This window comes from Hyaena hyaena, unplaced genomic scaffold (genome assembly GCF_003009895.1).
Source record: "Hyaena hyaena isolate Hyena2069 unplaced genomic scaffold, ASM300989v1 scaffold_202, whole genome shotgun sequence".
Taxonomy (NCBI): domain Eukaryota; kingdom Metazoa; phylum Chordata; class Mammalia; order Carnivora; family Hyaenidae; genus Hyaena; species Hyaena hyaena.
The window spans coordinates 1,767,147-1,788,905 of record NW_024080832.1 but is presented as its reverse complement, the minus strand read 5'-3'; the positions used below and the strand labels follow the sequence as shown (position 1 = coordinate 1,788,905).

The following is a 21,759-nucleotide window of genomic DNA, read 5'->3' as shown; positions in this document are numbered from 1 at the left end:
CAGTTTTAATTGCAGAACTCACAATAATCTAACTGGAGACCCCAGGATGAAATGTGGTGACCCTCCTTGCCATGATTTCTTGTCATCCTCCAAATAGCCCTGGTCTACCTCTCAGTCTCTGGAATGTGTTAGCATGTAGCTTAGACAGATCTGAAATCCCAGTGTGGAATGATCTGTGATGTTGTAAACCCTCCAAGTTTAGACAGCACCCACAAAGTTGTTCTTGATTTCTTTGTCCTAAAATGGTTTCTTACAAATTTTCAACCGGGGTGGTTCTTCATACTGGTCACTTTAATTGGGTGGGTAGTACTTGACATGGGTCTTTGAGAATGGAGGAGAAAAACTTAGGAGCAGATAAGAAGGACTAGGGTGGAGGGGTTCCTGGGCGGGAATAAAGCTGAGAGGAAAACGTTTTCACCAACACCTCACTTTCAGCGATGGGATAGAAACGGGCACTGAAACACTGGGCTCCTTGTTAGCTGGCATCTACCCTCAGCCATCTCTCCACCCCCACTCCCCACAGCTAGACCATACACACTGCAAGGACAGGGGAGTAGGATTTAGGTAGTGTTTTGGTTTATTATCTTAGTGTTGTCACAGTGACAGGCAACCCCAGGGTAGGAAAAAGAACTACGAGAACCTACTTCTTGCCATCCACTCTCCCCAGGGCTCAGGGCCTCCAGGCTTTTCTTCTCCCCCTCCTTGCAGGCCTCCCCTTGGCCCCTGGCATGCTAGGATGTGGCCAGGACTCAGAAACTGATCCCTTCTTCCACCACTAGCTGTGTGCTGCATTCATGGAAAGCAGGGAGCTATACACAGGTATCCAACTTGGTTACCAAGATTACCAGTTCCCACAAAGCGGAATCTCTCAGCCGCCTGGTAAATAGTGGCACTTCACTGACCCGGGGTAGTTGGCCACCCTCTGGATTCCTTCCCAGAGCAACAGGACTGCCGCCGTTCAGCTGGCTACCCACAGCTGCTATGGCCAACACGAGTTCTGTTGAGCCGGCAGGACTTCCTCCTCAGAACAGTGCCCGGGCAATCTTCCTCCCTGTGGCCTTGATCCTGGGAAAAGAACCCCCTCCTCCCTCACTTGGGGGAGTTCCTGAGGCAGAGGGGCTGCTGGTGAGACCCAGCGTAGCAAGAGAGGGCCTTCGCCGCTGCCGTAGGAGGAAATCGTGTGAGGCTCCGTCCATAGCGTAGAAGACATTAGCCGAGGGTGGAATGGTCAGCTCTGTATGATCAGAGAGGGAGTGTCAAGAACAAACACCATCATTCCCCCCATGAGCACCCGGCTGTGGACTCGTTCCCACTGCTGGGCATCACTCTGCTCCTGAGTCGGCCTTCCCTCGTGGCCTCTCACCTCGCTCCCCTGGCAGCAGCTGCACTAGCTCATACTCCGAAGCCACCGCAGAATCACGATTGTTTTTCTTAAGGACTCGACTGATGACACTTGGAGCCTTGTCTTGGCTTGTTACCTGTCAGGACAGAGACCAAAAGAGCAATAAATTGGCCATCACCTCTGCTTTCTGTCCTTTCAACTCTAACCACTGATCCCAACCCAAAACAGTTACCAGTTTCAAACACTTTAGAATGAACAGGGAAACGCTCTACAGTGGCTCTCTGTACTCCGCAAGCCTGTACTCCACGGTGTCCAGTGAAATAGGGCTGCTGCCCTGTGAGGAAACTGCTGTTGGTTCTAAAAATCTACTATGGCCACCAAAATTCAAGGTGCAGCAGCTAATGCAAAGTAGCCTTTAAAATGAATAAAACAGCTGCCAAACCCAGGGGGGGGCGCCTGGGTGACTCAGTCACATGTCTGACCCCTGGTTTCAGCTCAGGTCATGATCTCGTGGTTCGGGAGATCCAGCCCCGATGTGGGCTCTGCACTGATAGCACGGAGCCTGCTTGGGATGCTCTCTCTCCCTCTCCCTCCTCCCCACTCACCTGTGCGCTCTCTCTGCCCCTCTCAACATGAGTAAACTTAAAAAAGGTAATAAAACAGCTGCCATAACCAAAGGTCAGAATTAAAATGAGAGTCATCTGGGGCGCCTGGGTGGCTCAGTCGGTTAAGCGTCCGACTTCAGCTCAGGTCATGATCTCACGGTTTGTGGGTTCGAGCCCTGCATCGGGCTCTGTGCTGACTGACAGCTCAGAGCCTGGAGCCTGTTTCAGATTCTGTATCTCCCTCTCTCTCTGACCCTTCCCTGCTCACGCTCTCTCTCTCTCTCTCTCAGAAATAAAACATTAAAAGAATTTTTTTTAATAAATAAATAAAACGAGAGTCATCCTCCATTTGTCTATTCAAACCTAAGACAACATCTGCAGCCCCACAAGGCATCGTCCTCTCCCCCTCCCCGCCGGCCCACAGCTTCCTCACCAAGATGCTCTTGTAGACGCTGCCATCTTCCCCCAGCTCCATCTGCACTCGGATAATTCGGCAATCAGAGGCTCCTGGCCCAGGCCCCCCTCCCCCACATCCAGTCCCCCTGGAGGCCCCCTCTGCACCCCCACTGAGCGGGGAGCCACAGGAGGCGGAACGGCGGTGACCTCGAGAAGGCCTGGGAGAGGACGCTGGAGGGGAGAGGTGGCTGGGGTCGGCCGGACTGTGCAAGGACGGCGTGCTTTCCAGGGCGGAGTCCAGAGATGAAACAGATGGCCACTTCATGTGCTGCGGACAAACAACACGGGGCGCTGGCGTGAAGGCAGAGACATCAGGCAAGAAACATTCACAAGAGTGAGGTCAATGTTGAGGTCAGAGGTCAGGAGCGGAGCTCACCTGGGCCAGCCGGGTCAGCAGAGGAGCAGGGGCTTCAGGTACCTCATCTCCCCCCACGCTGGGTCGGTCCCAGGAGACAAGAGGGGTGGGACCTCCAACAGAGCCCAGAACCCTGGAGTGGCAAGAGACTGGGAGCGTCAGAGCAAGAAGGGCTCCTCCTCCAAGTAGCCTCCCCAAGACGCTACCCCCTAACCGCGGACTCCCTCACTCTGTCCACTGTGAGATGACCAGCGTTGGCCGAAGCACCCGCGGGGCAGGAGGGTCACTGGTACCAGGTGGCTCCACCTCACACGACACTCGATGGCTGTGAAGAGGGGGGACGTGGGCAGAAGTCAGGACATGATACGCCGACTCCCACACTCAGCCACAGCCCAGGAATCCCAACCTCACCCAGCCAGTCACCTCTGGGCCTCTGTCAGTGGCCGGAGCCCCTGTAGCCACCGCTGGATATCGGGGTCAGGTCGGAGGTCATAGCCGCGACATTCGTTCTGGAGCCGCCGCAGTTCAGAAAGGACAGCAAACTCCTAGGAAGGAGTCCACGGTCTGCAGGAGCCAAAACTCAGGGACCCCCAACTTCCCCACTCCCCGCCCCTTCCTGGGACATGACTAGGGGTGTCTAGCATCTGGCCCACGCACTCCCCTCACCTTCCTCCGCTTGTCAAAATTGATGTATCCATTCTGCAAGAATAATGGGGATGGGGTGAAGCCCGACCCTGCCACAGAGAGAATGTCCCCTCTTCAAACACACGCACATCCACAGCCAACTCACACACACTTCATTCGCTAGGCCTCTGACTCCTCTGTCCTTTCCCTGGCTCCCCCTCCCTCCTATCGTGCCCTAAGCTCTCTACCTTACCCTTGAAACTGAATGATCACAGGGAGAAAAGGTGTCCATTTCACAGACAGGAAAATTAGGGCTCAGAGAGAATGAGGAATTGGCCCAAACTCCCAGTGTCCCAAAGTCCCAGTGTTTATTTAACAAACGCTACATACACTTATATTTCAGGCATGTTCTAAGCACTTGACAAATGTTAATTCATTTAATCTTCATAATAACAGTCTGACATAGACACTGTCACTGCTTTCCCATTTCCAGATCACTAGGCACAAAGAAGTCAAGCAACTTGCCCAAGTAACAGAACCAGAATTCCGGCAATCTGGCTCGTGCCCTGGAGTTCAGCGCTAACACCCCATGGCACCTTTCTTGAAGGTCTGTCTGGCCCGGAGGCCCATTTGTTCCCCCCTCACAATGCACTCAGTAACACACACACCACCGACCTCCAGCTCATCCTTGGAGGCTGCATCCAGCATCACGAGGTCCTTCAAGAAGGTGCCAAGATATGGGACCACACCCTGAGGTCAGAGGTCAGGATCAGACACGCTGTCCCTGATCTGAGTGCTTTCCAATTGCTCTGCACTTTCCCATCCCATTGGCTTGGAGGACAAATTTCATTCCCCCACCCTGCTATGCCTCTGCTCTCCATCCCTCAGACTGCTGCCCCCCCATACTCCTTACTCCTTCACAACCGCCCCCCAACTAGTCACTCACCCCACCCCGGGAGCCAGACCTCGGGGCCTTCTTGGAATTTGGCTCCAGAGAGGGCTGCAGCTTCACCTCCTGGTGGGGACAGAACGAGGAGATATGGGTGTGGGATGGGGAGCAGGGGTGGCTGGGAACGCCAGGGAACAGGGCCTCACCTGCAATAGGAGCTCCCGGCTCTGGGAATAATTATCCTCCTCGGAGAAAATCTGGCAGAGGCTGGAGAAGACTCTGAGGCTGTCCCTGAGGGGTGGAAGGCGGCAACCTTGAGGATGGGCCAGACTCGCCCTAACGCCTCTTCCCAGCCCTCAGCTCCAGGCGATACCCCATCCTCCCCACCTGGCTGCTTCCCCCCAGGCTGCTCGAAGCCTGTGGATGGGGCTGGACTGCAGGGCCGACACAACAGCATAAACTGAAGAGAAGTTTCGGAGCAGACGACACTCCTGTGGGGGTCACAGAGGCAGGCCAGAGTTTTGGGACCTCTCTCCACATCAGGGTCCCCAACGGGGCCAAGCCTCTCTCTCTTACCTCTGCCACACGGATCCACTTCTCCAGGAGCCGAGCCCTCTGGGGAGGACGCAGTGGCCGAATGGTCACCTCTCCAGGCCCCTCCCCAGTTGAGGTGGCCCCCAGGACAGAGCTGACCACCGCCCCTGCCACCTTGTTGAACTGTGTGACAGTAGCTCTGACGGATGGGCAGAGGTGGGAATGTCCTGGCCGGTCTCTATGACCCCACAGGCTCCCCAGGCACTGAGAGGGGACCAGATTGAGAAACAGCTCCTGCAGGGCAGAGGTCGGAGGTTAAGGTTCATAGTCAAGTGAGGTCAGCCTTCCAATATCAGGGGTGTGAGGATCTCAGGTGGCCAAGGAACCAAAGGGGCACAGGGTTTGAAGGGTAATAATCAAGGGGAAAGGGGGAAAGGTCAAAACTGAGTGGACAGAGGAGGCTGGGAGCTGGATCAGGAAGGGCTAGAAGCAAGGAAAGGATCTGGAGTCAGGGAGAGGTTAGTAAGGGGGCAGGGGGAATAGGGTCAGAGGTCAGGGTCTCACCGCATCTAGCAGGGTCAGCTGTTCGGCCAAGTGGTCAGCGAGGAACACCAGGACATCCGTGGGGTCGGCAGGGGGGTCGCCGGGGAGGGCCAGGGGCTTAGGAAGGTCGGGGGCCTGGGGGTCCACCCGGGACCGGAGGTTGCGGATGAGGTCAGCGCTGCCCCCCCCAACATCCCCCCCTGCTGCATACCCTGTCCGAAGCAAGAAGCTCTCAAGACGGTCAAGCTGACCCTTGACCTCAGAGCCAAAATCCTCAGGGTGAGAGGCCAGCCAGGTTGACAGTACAGAGATGGCTACCCTGGGAGAAGGGGAATCAGCCAGGGGTCAGGTATCGAGCCGCAGCTCAGCCACAGGGAATGGTGAGGTCAACAGTCAGGGGTCACTCACCCTATTGTCCTCTCTAGTTCATCAGTAGGATGAGATTCAAGAGCTTCCAGCCTGGGAAGGAGAAGAGATTCTATCTGCCCATTTTTTCCAAACCCCCAGTGACTCTGACTCGTTTGGTGGGATTTTCTGGCTTTAGGAAGCCAGAGATCTCCATAATCCTTGGTCCCTTCTGACCCTGACCTGTCAGCCACAAGCCCTAGCAAGGCAGGTGTGGAGGTGAAGGCCCGGTGGGTGGCCAGGAGAGCTGATGTGAAGGTCACGTCAGCCCCTGATGTCCGAGCATCCAGCAAGTGTCTGACCAGGGCCTCCAGAGTGCCAGCTCGGAGCCTTCGAGAAGAACGCGGGGGAGGCGTTGGGGCCTGTTGGAGACAGAAGGACAATTATTGACCCTCATTTCACCTTTGCCCCTAGATCTCTGGGGAAAATCCCAGACCTAGGAGACGGTCCAGGCTCGTCATTTTAGATTCAGAGAAGGCAAAAGACTTGATCTAAGTCGCAGGCAGAGTCCAGGTCTCCAGACCTCCACCTTACCGCTCTGGCCAAAAAGTTTGCTAGAGCAAGGGGAACGGGGAGGTGATGGGTCAGAGGTGAGAAGCCAAAGTCAGGATCTCACCAGGGGATCAAGAGGCCGATACTGGCGGCTTGTGACAGTAAAGGTGGCACCATCCTCCTCCTCATCCCAGACAGACACAGGGGCCTGGAGGAGCAAGGAAGGGGAAGTCAGACAGCCCTGCACCAGCCCCCACAGGCCCCAGCCTCACCCTAGGCCCTACTCCTCCCTCTGTACCCCTCACCTGTGGTGGCGGGGGACAGTACCAGCGAGTGCGAGGGGTGGGGGGGGCTGGTGACCCCAGGTCTCCCCCACTGGGGCCCAGACAGCCCCCCCCAAGCCGCCTCAGGGCCCGGTGAAGTCGCGGGGGTGGCAGTGGGGAGGTGGGTGGAATGCACGAACCCTGGGCCTGGAGACCGCTGTGGCCCTTTCCCCCCAGAGCTGAACCCCAACACAGCAGAGAAGCAAGGTGCAAGGGGAAGCGAGAGAGGCAGAAAGCCAGAGGCAGAGACCTTGAGAAGCTGGAACCTCAGTCACAGGCACGGCCGCAAGCTCCGCCCTCCCCCCCTCCCCCGCAGGAACTGACCGAGCCCTGAGAGTTAGTCCTTCCCCCTTAGCCCCTTTCCCCCAGGTCCCTCAGTGCTGGAGACCCCCCTCGAGGTGGCGACTCCAATCCCAGTACAGGAAGGAGAAGGGGAAGTTGGGATGATGGGGGGGGGGGGCGCAGACTCAGAGTCACGTGGCCCCAGCCCCTCCCCCAACCGATCCCGAAAAACCAGCCCTGCCAGTCACCCTGCCCTCACCCAGTCTCTGGACCCAGGAGTCCAGGGCCTTGGGGCCCCGAATCCAATTTCTGGCCCCTCCTGGGGCCCCAAATCCTGCTTCTGGCCACCACCATTAGTCCCGGAGGAAAGCAGGTGACCCCACCTCCCCACCCCACTCAATCTGGGATCTTCCCTCCAAAGTCCGAAAACCTGGGCTTCCCGCCTCCACTCAAGGCCCAGAAGGAGAGGGGGAGGGGTCACAAAATCGAAGGGTTCCTCCCAATCCCAGAGTCAGAGGAGCCGGTTACTGTGGAAACAAACCCCTCCCCGCCAAACAAAAACAAGGAGGGAGACAGGGACCAGGACACAATGCCCAAAGAGGCAAGCACACTCCGGAATAAGCAGGTGGAGCCTGAGACCCGCAGGACAGAGAGCCAGACGCTCAGGCAGTGACAGGGAAGGCTCCTGCGGGCAGGTCCTGAGTCACACTGCCACAGAGAACCTCAGAAATTCCGGGACTCCCCGCAGCGGGGAGACAGGCAGACAGCCAGCAAGAGGCGCGGAAATAACTGAGGCTGAGAGGAAGAGATGAAGGGACACACAGACACCAGAGAAAGGTGGAGAGTCTCCGAAAGTCATACCTCCCCGACTTCCCACCACCCGCGTCTCACCTCGTCTTCTTCCTCCTCCTCCTCTTCCTCCTGCCCCCCGCCCACGCCCTGGCCACCTGGGCCCCCACCCTCTTCGGGGTCTCGGCTCCGGAAGCTGCTCAGCACGACTCCCCCGGGGGGGCTAGTGTCCCAAAGCAGCCGCAGGGGCCGCGGGAGCATGGCCGAGTGAAGGAATCAGCGGGGTCGGGCCATGGGGGAGCCTGGGGAGAAACGGAGGGGAGGGCAGGTGGAGAGTCAGGTGGGCGCGGGGAATGGGGGAGAAGAGGGACGCGGGTGGGTGCCTAGATAACTGTATGGGAGTCCTGGGGGGGCAACATAGGAGTGGAATAGGGGGGGTCCTGGTGCATTTGGGGGGTGAGGGGGTCACGAGTACGGGAATGGGCAGGGTCTCAGGGTGCTCTGGCTCTGACCTGCTCGGGAATGTTGGGAGCAGCGCGGATCCCGGGCCGCTGTTCCCGTCGGTCTCCGCTCCCCAAACGAGTCCCTGGACCGAGTCCCCTCCTCGGCTTTTCCGCACCCCCGTTACCCCCCCGCCAGGCTCCCGGGCCCTCCCGCCCTTTCCGCTCCCCCCCACGTCCGCCCGCTCCGACAGTAGGAGCCAAAAAGGGAAGGAAGTGAGGACAGGAGCCAGGGTTGCGGACAAGGGGAGCACTGGACGTCCAACGGCCAGAACCCAGGAGCTCGGGTCCCCAGCTCCGCTGTGCTCGGGGTCCCCTACTCAGGGATCCTGGAGCCCTCTTCGCCCCTCACTTAATTGGAATGGATTCCAGGCTCCAGCTCCCAAGGGAGGACAGGAGCCGAATTTGCCCTCCCCTCCCCAGCACCGGGGCTAAAACAACCGTGGGAAGCACTTTAGGCGAAAAGGGATCTGTTACTCCACCCCGCGGGGTTACACTCCCCACCCACACCCACGCGCGTAGCGGACCGGAATCCACTCCGCGTTTTCCGAAGAGCGCTGGGTTCCCGCCCTCTCGTAAGGGGGCGGAACGGGAAGTCGCCACTTCCGGTTCCAGATTCGGCACTCCTGGGTTTCCGGCGCTCGGCGCTGGCTCTGCGCTCGCTTCTGCTCACCCCCAGTGCACGCTGCTAGAGGGCGTCCTCCCCGCCCAGAGTGGCTCCCGACCCCGAACTGTCCCGAAGGAGGATTGGGTGTCGCCAAAGCGTTTGAGAGGTCGGGGTGATTGGAAGGAACCAGAAGTGACTGTAAGAGTCTGTGCTTGCAGAGGGGACCCTTGGGGTAGAATGAGACACCGTGTCGGGAGCACCAGAACATAACTTTATTCCGTCGGCCTGGCCGACCGTCCTGCCCCTCGGAGGTCCCTAGGCCAAGCCGCCGCTTCCTTCGTCCAATACTTCGCCAACAGTTAACTTGATCCAACAATTGCTTTTCAATTACTTACGATGTGAAAAAGACTAATTTCTTCTGTTGAGCGCCCTCCAGTGGGCGCCCGGCCCTGTGCCGCAGCGGGGACACAGCAGTGGACAGACAGGCACGTCCTTGCCTTTGAGGAGTCGAAGGGGAGACAGGCATTTAACAACGACTCGCACAATCACTTAAATACAACTGCGGTGAACCGCACAAGAGGGACACGCGGCGGTCTGAGGGAATAACGAGGTTGTCCTGGTCTGAAGTCTAGAGATGGCGAGGGCGGAACAGACAAAGGGAACAGACCAGGGAAGTTGGGAGCCGCTGGAGATAAGGAATAGCCATCAGTGTGGTGAACATTGAGGGGAGGGCTGGAGGGCACCAGGTGGGGTTGAAGAGACAAGCAGTGGCTCAAACGCGGGAGATGCACAGGCCAGGACAAGAACGGATTTAGCTTCTAGAGCACTGGTTCTCCAAGTGTGACCCTGTCCCACTGGTCCTGGAGACTGTTTCAGGGGGTACATGAAATTAAGGCTATTCATAACAATACTAACTTGCCCTTTTCATTCTCATTCTTAAAAAAAAAAAAATGTACCGTGGAGTTTTCCAGAAGCTGAGTATTGACATCATCGTCCTCACAGCTAATGGAAGGTGTATTCTTGTGTTAAATTTTTCTCAGTTTTAAGTTCTTGTATCATAAATATCTAGTTTTATAACCCACGTAAGTAAAAGCTCTTTAGAGTTCCTGACCATTTTTAAGCAGTCCTGAGATTTAAAAAAAAAAAAAATCGAGAACCACTGCCTTAGAACTCTAAGAAGGGAAATGCTATAGATTTGTATCCTTTAAGAAAGCATTCCTGCCGCTCCTTGGAGAGAGAGAGAGGTTGGAGGGAGCATGAGCAGATGATGGTGGACTATTGGTGGAGCTGGTATAGTAGCTCAAACCAGAGATGATGGTGGCTTTCCCAGGATGGTGGTGAGTGTTCTCACTGGGCTTTCTGGAAGAGAATTAAAAAGGAGGTGAGGAATGCCAGGTTTAGGAAGTGAAGTGAAAGGCTCATGATCAGTCCAGAGATAAATGAACCATCTATGGGCACAGAGGGTGGCAGAAGAATGGGTTCACAGTTTCAGGGAGTTTTCTGCCTGGCAGATACTGCCAAGTGCTTTTGCTTAATCCTCCCAACAGCCTTCAGAGGCTCTGCTGTCTGTACGGTAGCCACCATCGACATGTGTCTCTTGAACATTTGAAATGTGGCTAGTCTGAAAGAGTATTATTAAAATAAATTTTAGGGGCACCTGGGGTGGCAGACACTTAATGTCCGACTTCGGCTCAGGTTATGATCTCATGGTTCGTGAGTTCAAGCCCCATGTCGGTCTCTCTCTCTCTCTCAAAAATAAATGATCATTTAAAAAACATTTTTTTTAATGTTTTATTTATTTCTAGGAGACAGAGAGAGAGAGAGAGACAGCGTGAGCAGGGGAGGGTCAGAGAGAGAGGGAGTCACAGACTCTGAAATAGGCTCCAGGCTCTGAGCTGGCAGTCAGCACAGAGCCCGACGTGGGGCTCGAACCCACGAACCGCGAGATCGTGACCTAAGCGAAAGTTGGACGCTTAACCAACTAAGCCACCCAGGCGCCCCAAGATAAATGATCATTTAAAAAAAAGAAAAGAAAATAAATTTTACCTTTTTTTTTTTTTTTTTTTTAAGTAGGCTTCATGCCCAGTGTATGGCCCAATGCAGGGCTTGAACTCAAAACCCTGAGAGCAAGACCTGAACTGAGATCAAGAGTCAGCCGCTTAACTGACCAAGCCATCTAGGTGCATCTCTTTTTACCTTTTTGATGTGGCTACTAGATTATTTAAATTTACATATGTGGCTTCTATCATATTTCTGTTGGGCAGTGCTGCCTAAGTAATTTTTTTTTTTTTTTAATCCTCTCACCCAAGGAAACAGGTGTTGGTTAAGTGGAATATTCAAAGTGGCAGGAGTTAACCTAGGTCTGTGTGAGTTTCAAGTTCAGGTTCTGCCCACCATGCCAGCCACCTTCCTCTCCTGGTGAGAGTTGCAGGGAGGGGCTCAAATGAAAAGGGAGAGCAAAGAAGAGGAGGCTATTACCTTCTCCTTTGAATCCTTCGAAGTGGACATGTAGGCAGCTGTGGAGAGAGATTGAGAAGCGATGGGATGGGGGAATGATATGGCAGAGGGATAGGTGTCAGGCTTCTGGGAGGAGGCAGGGACTGTCACTGTCACAGCGGGGGTCAGGTCTAGGTGGGGCTCACACTCACCAGCCCAGCCCAGCGCTTTGATGAGCCCGAGGAGGAGAAAGGCAGACAGGAAGAGGCCTACGCCGTCCTCCAGGGTGGGCCCAGACAGACCTGGCAGGTGGAAGGGGGGAAGGTGAACTCCTTAGTGTCTTCCCCTGGGCTCCCGCCCCCACCCCTGCCCCACCCCTGACCACTGCATCCTCTTACCTGCCACCTCCAGGGTGACCTCTGCACTGCGCCCCAAGGCCGGTAGGGTGGGGTGGTGGACGCGACAGGCGTAGCGCGCCCCGTGGTGCTCGGCGGTTACAGGGACCGGCTGCAGGTACGCGGAGAGGCTGACAGTGCCGTCGGAGTGGTGGTGCAGGGCAGAGAGCCACCTCTGCCCCTCGGCCTTCTGAAAGCTGCCCTCCGGGCCACCCCGGACCTCCCACTCCACCTCCAGGCCCTCGGAGGGATAGAAGTGGGACACGAGGCAGTGCAGCTGGGGGGGTGCCTCCCCCCGCGTAGCCCATACAAGAGGTGCCGGTGTCAGGGATACTTTGGGTGGCTCTGGGGAGAAAACAGGAAAGGAGCATGGGGGGAGTCAATCCACATTGTCCTCCCTCGGAGACCCTCAGTTTGCCCCATGGCTTCCCTCAAACTGAGGTGGGTTTGGGTTTTCTCTCCTGCTTCAGAGGAATCCCCATGCTAAAACTCTCATTCCCAGGGACCCCTATTCCTCAGATTTGGGAACCTTCATCCCAGTCACTCAGATTCCCAGGGACTTCTGCCATTGCCCTCTGAAGCCCAGGGGCCCCAGTCTACTCGCCCAGCACCCTCTTCTCCTCCTCTATTCCTCATCCATCCTGATGGCCCCTTAATGCCAGTGCCCACCCTTTACCCATGGGGACCCTTGGGCCCCAACTCACTCAGTACAGCCAGCTCCAGGGCGACCTGCCCTTGCAGGTATGGCAGGTGCACAGTGGCCAGATAGGTGCCCTCCTGGAAGGGCTGCACTGCAGGCAGCCAGAGGGTCCCATTTCCAGTCCACGGGCCCCATGGCTCATCATCATCCCAAGCAGCAAATGCCACTGCCCCGTCTTGGGCAGGTGGCATTTGCTCACTCAGCCCAGGAGTTGCAGCCAGGACTAGGTGACCCTTGCCCAGGTGCTGGCGTCGCCACTCCAGCCCAAATGGAGGGGGACCTGGGGCCAGAGATGTAGTGGCCTCAGAGGTGGGGGGCATGTAGGCAAACTTCAAGTCCAGCAGAGCATCTTTTCCCAGTTGGATCCGAGCGGTGGGGGTGTGGGTAAGGACAGTCAGCACAACTGGGGAAGACAGGGAGAGGAGGGAGTGGAAAGGGCATGAGGGAGAGAAAGAGAAAAATAGAGTTAAAGGGAGGACACAACTAGAATTCACCCAGCCCTCAGAGGACACCTCCTTTTCTGATACCACCTTCTAGTCCTCCCTGCAAATTCCCTTTGTTCTGGGACTGGGTGGGACCCACAGTAGCTGAGAGTGAGCACATATGTCTAAAGATGAATAGGGGCAGGGAGCGGGGATAGCCTTTGAAGGCTGATTCTGAGCACACAGCCCACTCCAGTTCTGGGGACAGTGGGCTCTGAGTGCACTTCTGACACAGCCTGAACCAGTCTAGTTCCCATGCACCACCCTTAAAGAGCCAGGCCTTTCTTGTCACTGGTGAAGACTCTGAAGACTCAGGGCTGTCAATCCTTTGGTGCTGTACAGAGTACTTTTTGACTCTGGAAGGTTCTGGCTCTAGCCTAGACCTGAACACAGATCTCTATGCTCCGAGGCAGTATATACTAGTTAAGTGCCTGGAGCCTGGCTGCCCTGGTTAATCCCAACTCCGTAGCTATTTATATGGCCCTGTTGGCCAGTTGTTTCACTTTTCCGTGGCTCAGCTGAATCTCCTAAATAGGAACAATGATTATCATAGTGCCTATCTCATGGGATTGTAGTGAGAGTTAAATCATATAATGCCTCTTGCTACCCAGATTTATTCAGTTCCTGGTTTCGGATAACAAAGGCACCTATATATGAAAGGCACTTAAAATGGTACCCAGAATACAGTAAGTCTACCAAAGTGCTTGCTGTGGTTACACCTAACCATCTGCCAGACCAACTGAACATGCCCCAACTCAGCAGCACCCATCCCTGCCAACATTCCCCAATGCCCATTCTCTCTGCCGCGATGAATAATCACCACCAGCCCTTCCCCCCCCACCATGCTAAAGGCAAACACTTGGAGTCACTAAGACTTATTCCTCTCTAACTCTTTCACTCAACTAATATTTATTGAATACCTGTGTTGTTCAAGGTAGAGGATAGAGTGGTGAATGAGACAGACAGTCCCTGCCTTCAAATTTCTTATAGTCTAGTAAGGGAGATAGATGAGCAAATTGCCAAATATAACGTACTATGTACTATCCAAAGCACGCCCTAATTCTCACTCGAGTTCTCACCAACATACATTTGGACAATTATAAACTTCTCTCAGGTCTTCCTATCCTTGGTCTCTCTCTTCTTTGATTTATCATCCACACCGGAGCCACACAGTGTTGCTACAATTCTGATCTGGGCACTTGTCTGTTTAAAAAACCCAGCTACCCAGGAAGCCAGCAACTAAGGGCACAGGCTGGAGCTAAATGGCCCAGGCTCAATTCCCAGCCTAGCTTCTTACAAGCTGCTTGTTCTTGGACAAGTTCCCAAAGTGCTCTGTCTCAGATTTCTTCATCTGTGACACGGAGATGATATCAGTACCTAATTTTTCTCCTTAGTCCAATGATCTGATCCTTGCCTACTTTTGTAAGAAGTAAAAAAAAAAGCCAGGCTTTTGGGACAATGGTGCATGCACACAACTTCTGATGGTTCACTATCACTTATAAAGCCCAGATCTCAGGGTACTTGATAATCCACCTGCCAACCGACCTGTCCAAACTTCTCTTGCACCCTAAGGACCGACTCCAAAGAATCCCTTTCTTCTAATAGAAACGCTAATCAGGCTGTCTGGGTAGCTCAGTCAATTAAGCGTCTGACATGGGCTCAGGTCATGATCTCACAGCCTGTGAGTTCAAGCCCTGCGTTGGGCTTTGTGCTGACAGCTCAGAGCCTGGAGCCTGTTTTGGATTCTGTGTCTCCCTTTCTCTCTGCCCCTCCCTCCCTCAAAAATGAATAATCATTTTTTAAAAATTAAAAAAAAAAAAGAAACTCTAATCATTGGGCCATTCTTTGCTGTGGTCATAAGTTCCTTCAGTTTATGTCCCTCCCCATTTTCTCCCAAACATCTACATACTTAATGTCCTACAAGGTCAGGTCCACTTCCTCCCAGGATGTCTGGGTCCTTCCCATAAAAGTCCTTTTTCTTCTCTTGTGATTACACAATTTTTAATCCTAGTTTCTGAGCACTACAAGGTTAAACTCTCAACCTCATGGGACAGTTTTTGTTGAATAAACTAAAAAAAAAAAAAAGGCAATTCATTTAGTTTATCAAAATCCAGAAAGACTCTTGAATTGTCAAAAATCTATAGGATTAATAAACAAAATCTGAAGGTTTTACAGTTTAACGATGAAGCTAACAGTACTTTTTAACATGGGTTGATGGTGTTCGCTTCAGCAGCACATATGCTAAAATTTAATATGGGTTGATGGAGAGGTGCCTGAGTGGCTCGGTCAGGTGAGCGTCCGACTCTTGGTTTCGGCTCAAGTCATGATCTCGCGGTTCGTGGGTTCAAGCCCCATGTTGGGCTCTCCGCTGGCAGTGTGAAGCCTGCTTGGGATTCCCTCTCTGCCCCTCCCCCACTCTCTCTTTCTAAATAAATAAACTTTAAAATGGGTTGTTGGAGCAATTTTAGACCTGCATCCTACAAACTAGACTCTGAAAAATACAAATGGAAATTTGCACCTGTTTTTACAGCTTGCATTACATAGGTTTTTGCTTTGCTGTTGATAAAGTGAATGGCAACAACTATTAAAAAGTATTACTGAAAAAATTTAAAACCCAAACCTGATCAAGTGACACAATGAGGAAACACTTAGCCAAATACAGAATGTGGGAAATTCTACAGAACAAGTAACAACCCAGTACCATTTGGGGGCAAGGTGGGAAGGAGCAATGATAGAATAAAAGAGACAAGACCAAACTTGTGGACTGAATGTCTGTGATACACTCCCCCCAAGTTCATTGTTGAAGCCTTACTTCCCAGCGTGACTATACTGTTGACCCTTGAACAACAGAGGTTTAAACTGTGAGGGTCCGGGGCACCTGGGTGGCTCAGCCGGTTAAGCGTCCGACTTTGGCTCAGGTCATGATCTCACAATCCGTGGGTTTGAGCCCTATGTGGGGCTCTGTGCTGACAGCTCAGAGCCGGGAGCCTGCTTCAGATTCTGTGTTTCCCCGCTCTCTCTGCCCCTCCCCCACTTGCTCTCTGTCTCTCAAAATAAAAGACATTAAAAAAAAAAAAAGAAATGTTTAAACTGTGAGGGTCCACTTACGTGCATGGTTTGTATTTTTTTTAACAGTACAATTCTCTAAATGTATTTTCTTTATGATTAATTTTAATAACATTTTCTTTTCTTACCTTACTATATTGTAAGAATACAGTATGCAATACATATAACAAATAAAACGTGTGTTAATCACTGTTTACATTATCAGTAATGTTTCCAGTCAACAGTAGGCTGAGTGGTTAAGTTTTGGGAAAGTCAAGGATACAGAAATTTTCAACTGCTGGGGGTGGGATCAGAGCCTGTAGCCGGCCCCCAACACACACAGTTGTTCAAGGGTAAGCTGTGTTTGGAGTAGGGGCTGTGAAGAGGTGATAATGGTTAAATGAGACCATTAACTTAGGGCCCTAACCTGATATGCTGGTGTTCTTTTAAGAAAAGGAAGCAAGGGGCACCTGGGTGGCTCAGTTGGTTAAGCGTCTGACTTCGGCTCAGGTCATGATCTCACCACTGGTGGGTTTAAGCCCTGTGTCAGGCTCTGTGCTTACAGCTCAGAGCCTGGAGCTTGCTTTGGATTCTGGGTCCCCCTCTGTCCATCCCCCACTTGCATTCTCTCTCTCTCTCAAAAATGAATATTTAAAAAAATTTTTAAAAACAATAACGAAAGAAAAGGAAGCAATACCAGAGCTCACTTTCTCTCCCCTAGCACCTTAATCTTAGACTTGATCTTGGACTTCTAGCCTCCTGAACTGTGGGAAAATAAATTTTAAGACATCTAGTCTGTGATATTTTGTTAAAGCAACCGAAGTAGATGTAACAACTAAATATAATATATAGACCTGTTTTTGACCCTGATTCAAGCAAATCAGCTGGAAAATAACATCACTGAGACAACTGGGAAAATCTTAATGTGGGCTAGGAATTAACTGATATTAAGGAATTATTGTTTGGTTTGTTATAACAATGTTTTTCTTTTTAAGTTTATTTATTTTGAGACACAGACTGAGAGCAGGGGAGAAACAGAGGGAGAGAGAGAGAATCCCAAACAGGCTCCGAGCCCTGTATGGGGCTTGATCTTACAAACAGTGAGATCATGATCTGAGCAGAGATCAAGAGTCAGAAGCTTAGCCAACTAAGCCACCTGGGCGTCCCAGTGGTTTCTTTTCTTTTTTTTTTTTTTTCTTTTCTTTTTTTCTTTTTTTTTCACACACACACACACACACAGCATGAGCAAGGGAGGGTCAGAGAGAAAGGGAGATACAGAATCTGAAAGAGGCTCCAGGCTCTGAGCTTACAAACAGTGAGATCATGATCTGAGCAGAGATCAAGAGTCAGAAGCTTAGCCAACTAAGCCACCTGGGCGTCCCAGTGGTTTCTTTTCTTTTTTTTTTTTTTTTCTTTTCTTTTCTTCTTTTTTTTAAGTCCTTATTTGATAGAGATGCTTACTGAAGTACTTAGGAGTAAAATCATATGATGCCTGGTATATACTTTAAAACACTTCAAAAAAAGAAAGTGGGGGGGATTGGCAGAACAATAATATCTACAAAGATGGGCCTATGGGGGTTCATTATACCATTCTTTCTACTTCTATGTGTCTTTGAAATTTTCCATAACAATTTTTTTTTTCCGTAACAATTGTTTTTTAAAAGATGAAAATTAAATACCAGACACACAAAATAGGTTAGGACAGTGTATTTGTCAAACGTTTTGAAGTATTTGATAAGAAATACTGTAGAAGTGTGTATTAGCAAAATGCTCCGTGACCCTAGAAAGATTTCTTTTATTTAAAAAAATCTTTTTTACATTTATTTATTTTTGAGAGACAGAGAAAGACAGAGCACAAGTAGGGGAGGCGAAGAGAGAGAATGAGACACAGAATCCAAAGCAGGCTCCAGGCTCCAAGCTGTCAGCACAGAGCCTGACGTGTGGCTCGAACTCATGAACCATGAGATCATGACCCGAGCCGAAGTCTTACGCTTAACCGACTGAGCCACTCAGGCGCCCCAGAAGGATTCATTTTAAATTTTATGTTAAAACAACAACTTACATTTTCTTAAATCCCTAATCAAGCAGCAATGCTTGAAAAGGAAGATTGAGCACAGTAACTAGTTTTTACCCTCAGGGGTCTGTGAGAAGCAGAAAATTGTCCCACCAGGGCACTCCCATCGCTCCCTATCTGTCCTACTCTAATGGCCCAAATTGCTTTCTACTCTACATTACAATTACGCACGACAAACCTGCTGAGAACCTTCTAGAGAGCTGAATCTACATCTGATCACCTTTTTTTTTTTTTTTGAGAGAGAGAAAGAGGGAGAGAGAGTACACATGTGGGAGGGGCAGAGAGAGGGAGACAGAAAGAATCCCAAGCAGGCTCTGCATTTTCAGTGCGGAGCCTGACACAGGGCTCAAACTCACAAACCCTGAGACTGTGACCTGAGCGGAAATCAAGAGTCAGCTGCCTAATCGAGTGAGCCACCCAGGTGTCCCCTAATCGCGTTCTTGACCCTTAAAATGTCCAGGGCTTCTTCAGAGATTCTGATTGAATTCTTCTGGAGTGGAAGAATTCAGTGTATTTTATTATTTTTTTTAAAGTTTATTTACTTTGAGAGAGAGAGAGAGAGAGCGAGCGAGCTCTGGCACATGAGTGAGGGAGGGGCAGAGAGAGACTGAGAGTGAGAGAGAGATCCCCTACTCTGGGCTGGAACTTACCAGCTGTGAGATCATGACCTGAGTCTAAATCAAGAAAGAGCCTGATGCTTAACTGACTAAGCCACCTAGGTGCCCCTAGACTCAGTATATTTTAGAAACTTCCAAGAGGACTCTCATTTGCAGCCTCGACTGAGAACCACTGGGCCCTAATTTATCCTTGGTGCTAGTAAATATTGAACCCGTGAATAAATTAACAAAGTGATATGATAGTCACAACAATGGAAAGGCAGATGGGAAATAGCATCCACATTTTATAGTTGGAAAAATAGACCCAGAGAAAAAGCGTATTGTCGCCCTCACCTCAGTGAAGCCAGCACCCCTGGGAAATACTCCTCGCCACTGGAGAGAGCTGCTATCCCCACAAAAAGCAATTTGTCTCTGCCCCTTGCTTAGGGTGGGTCCTGGGAACTAAGAACATAAGTGTAGGCGGAGGTGATGAGCGGTTGCTGAATCCCTTTCCCTGGTCCTGTGGTTGATTCACTCAGGGAGGGGGGTAGCAGGAAGGCGGTCCTGGGGAAGGGAAGGGAGGGTACAGCCCTCAGGTGAGGTGACCTGCCGGTTGGGCTGTGTTGTTTACAATAGCACAAGGGGAGCCTGGCTGGCTCGGTCCAAGGAGCGTATGGCTTTTGATCTCGGGGTCTTGAGTTCGAACCCTAGGCTGGGTGTAGAGATTACTTATGTACATACATACATAAACCTTAAATAAACTTCATTTTTTTCTAAATTTTTTAAAATGTTTTATTTATTTCTAGGAGAGAGAGTGAGAGACAGAGTGAGCAGGGGAGGGTCAGAGAGAGAGAGGGAGTCACAGACTCTGAAACAGGCTCCAGGCTCTGAGCTGGCAGTCAGCACAGAGCCCGACGCGGGGCTTGAACCCACGAACCGCGAGATCATGACCTAAGTGAAAGTCGGACGCTTAACCGACTAAGCCACCCAGGCGCCCCATTAAACTTTAAACATTAAAAAAAAAAAAGTCACACACATTTGTAGCAACATGGATGGAACTAGAGGGTTATGCTGAGCGAGATAAGTCAGGCAGAGAAGGACAAATACCATATGTTTGCACATATAGGTGGATTAGGAGGAAGTTAACGGAGGACGAAGCGGGAGAAGAAGGGGAAAAATAGCTGGGGAGGGGGAGGGAGGCCAACCGTGAGAGACTCTTGAATGCTGAGAACAAATTGACGGCTGGGGGGTGGAGGAGAGGGGAACAGGGGTGATGGGCATGGAGGAGGGCACTTGTTGGGATGAGCAACTGGGTGTTATATGTAAACCAACTTGACAATAAACTATTAAAAAATAAATAAATAAAATTTAAAAATTTTTAAAAAGTCGCACAAGACTAAGGGAAGCCAGTGACTACTCATCCTACCCACCCTCTGCTGTGAGAAGGGTGAGCTCCTAGATATCCCTTGTTTTATCTGCCCGCACCTCCTCATGCCTCGGTTCAGCAAAGTGCCAGCCCCTGGGGGTCAAAACCAGTTACATCATGCACGTAAGTGGGTCCTTGCAGGAGAAACCATCAGGTCTCCTGCCCTGTCTCTTCCGCCCAGTCAAGCCCACCATTTGATGACCACAGAATCTACGCATCCTCAGGAACTATAGGGAAGGGACAGTAAGATGATGTCAACGCTCAAGAGGGTAAGAACCTTTGTTTTGCTAAGTGCCGAAGTTCCGGATGTGGGCATGGGTGGGGCTTGAAGGCTGGTTTTTGAAACAGGGCAAAACGCAAAGGTGGCAGTGCCTAGCAAGATACAGATCCAGGAGGGGAGGAGAAAAACATGTCCTGCTTCTGAGCCCCTCCCAAACCCCACTCCCTTACAAGCTAATCAACATCCAATGTAGGGAAAGTCAGCCACTCGTTCCAAAAGCTCTGCCCCTGGGAACTCCACGAAGCCCCGCCCCAAAACCGCAGGTTGTGGGTGGTTGTTTTAAAATGGTCAGGAGCTGGAAGCAGCTGTTGCCGGTAGATTATTTAATCCTAGCCGAACTGCCTCTCTTTACAAATAAGGAAACTAATCCCCGATTGGGCATAAATTCACAGAGCGACTTACAGGCAGATCTAGACCTTTAGAATCTACCCGTTCATCTCCACTTCCCCTTCCCAGCTACCTGTTACCATGGTGATGAGATCAGGTTCCGGCTGAGGCTCGGAGTCTGGTCTCAGGAAGCTGGACAGACTGAAGATCGGGCTGGACACGCTAACCATAAGCCAAGTCCCATCCAGGGCCCGAGGGCAGCTCTGCTCCGGGGTCAAGCCACTGGCCCACTTCGCCGAGGCAGGGTGCGGGAGGTAGCGGCTCATCTCGCAGCGTGGCGCAGGGGCGTCCGAGGGGTACCGCCTGAAGGCAGCCCGCAGGGCTCCCGCGGGGTCTGTGGGCGCGGACAGTGGAGTTGCTGCTGTAGTCACCGCCAGGGACACGGCGGGGAGGGCAGCGTCCAGGAAATTCCAAGTGCACAAACTACCCAGTAGGGAAAGATTTACAGGTAATCCAGGCTCATTTTACAAGAGGAAACCGAGGCCCGAGGTCACTGCGCGACCTAAAAAAAAAGGGGGCTTCGGTGGAAGTGAGAGTTGAGGGCGAGTCCGGGATGACTCACCGCGCACTCTGAGGTAGAGCTCGGGTTCGAGGTCCGGCCGGGGAGGTACTCTCCCTGGGCCCTGGCGCAGCAGCAGTGCGGCGGGTTTCTTGTTCAGGCGGCCGCCGCCCGCGTCCTCCACCATCCAGCATTCTATCACCGCGGGTCCCGCCGAGACGGCGGTCACCAAGTCTGGGGAAGAGGGGCGCGAGTGAGAGGGCGGTCCAGAGGTCAGGCGACCCTCGTCCCGCATCCACAGCGTCCGGCGCGTGGTGGGGTCACCTCCCTCCACTTCTTCCCTGTTCTTGGGCAAAGGGTCTCGGGGTTCGCTCACCCAAAGCCACAGCGAGGAGCAGAGACAGGGACTTCATGGCGCAGCGATCTACTCAGCTCTGAAACCTCCACTTCTCCCTTTCACTTTCATTTTCCTTGAAAGGCCGGCTGGAGAGGCGCGGGAAACCCCCTCTGGTTGGGTGAGGCCACGTGGGAGGCAGGTGCTTTCCGCACCAGCCAGGCACTGATCCAGGAACATTATCCGCACCTCTGATCTGGGGATCTCAGCCCCACCCCGCCCCTCCCTCTTGGACCACGCAGCACCACCCTCTTCCAGAGCCCCTCCCCAACCCTAGGCTCCCCCTCCGTGCCCTCCTG

At 52.4% G+C, this 21,759-nt stretch overlaps 2 protein-coding genes across 2 annotated transcripts; both read right to left on the bottom strand.

The window, feature by feature from the left end:
* Positions 1–554: 554 nt before the first annotated feature.
* Positions 555–8,253, bottom strand: RGL2 (ral guanine nucleotide dissociation stimulator like 2). The gene is made up of 18 exons (XM_039241841.1): positions 8,152–8,253; positions 7,742–7,941; positions 6,370–6,453; positions 5,937–6,115; positions 5,757–5,807; positions 5,370–5,667; positions 4,848–5,099; positions 4,659–4,762; positions 4,478–4,562; positions 4,329–4,397; positions 4,058–4,132; positions 3,425–3,457; positions 3,182–3,303; positions 2,988–3,083; positions 2,780–2,891; positions 2,381–2,671; positions 1,364–1,478; positions 555–1,234 (listed from the first exon to the last, which is right to left on the bottom strand). Exons 2-18 carry the CDS (start codon positions 7,898–7,900, stop codon positions 1,023–1,025), a joined length of 2,337 nt encoding a protein of 778 aa, XP_039097772.1. The 5' UTR covers positions 7,901–7,941; positions 8,152–8,253; the 3' UTR covers positions 555–1,022.
* Positions 8,254–8,996: 743 nt separating this feature from the next.
* Positions 8,997–21,664, bottom strand: LOC120238209 (TAP binding protein). The gene is made up of 8 exons (XM_039241843.1): positions 21,443–21,664; positions 21,130–21,300; positions 20,641–20,901; positions 12,282–12,680; positions 11,581–11,922; positions 11,395–11,484; positions 11,225–11,262; positions 8,997–10,105 (listed from the first exon to the last, which is right to left on the bottom strand). The coding sequence occupies exons 1-8, from the start codon at positions 21,477–21,479 to the stop codon at positions 10,094–10,096; spliced, it is 1,350 nt and encodes a 449-aa protein (XP_039097774.1). The 5' UTR covers positions 21,480–21,664; the 3' UTR covers positions 8,997–10,093.
* Positions 21,665–21,759: the final 95 nt, after the last annotated feature.

Coding starts and splice junctions, on each gene's coding strand:
- RGL2 (XM_039241841.1), bottom strand. CDS start 7,900: ATGCTCCCGCGGCCCCTGCGGCTGCTTTGGGACACTAGCCCCCCCGGG. Junction 4,133..4,328: donor GGTCTGGCTCCCGGGGTGGG/GTGAGTGACTAG, acceptor CTCTGACCTCAG/GGTGTGGTCCCATATCTTGG. Junction 3,304..3,424: donor ATTTTGACAAGCGGAGGAAG/GTGAGGGGAGTG, acceptor ACTCCTTCCTAG/GAGTTTGCTGTCCTTTCTGA.
- LOC120238209 (XM_039241843.1), bottom strand. CDS start 21,479: ATGAAGTCCCTGTCTCTGCTCCTCGCTGTGGCTTTGG. Junction 11,923..12,281: donor CCTGGAGCTGGCTGTACTGA/GTGAGTTGGGGC, acceptor TTTTCTCCCCAG/AGCCACCCAAAGTATCCCTG. Junction 11,263..11,394: donor CAAAGCGCTGGGCTGGGCTG/GTGAGTGTGAGC, acceptor CTCTCTCCACAG/CTGCCTACATGTCCACTTCG.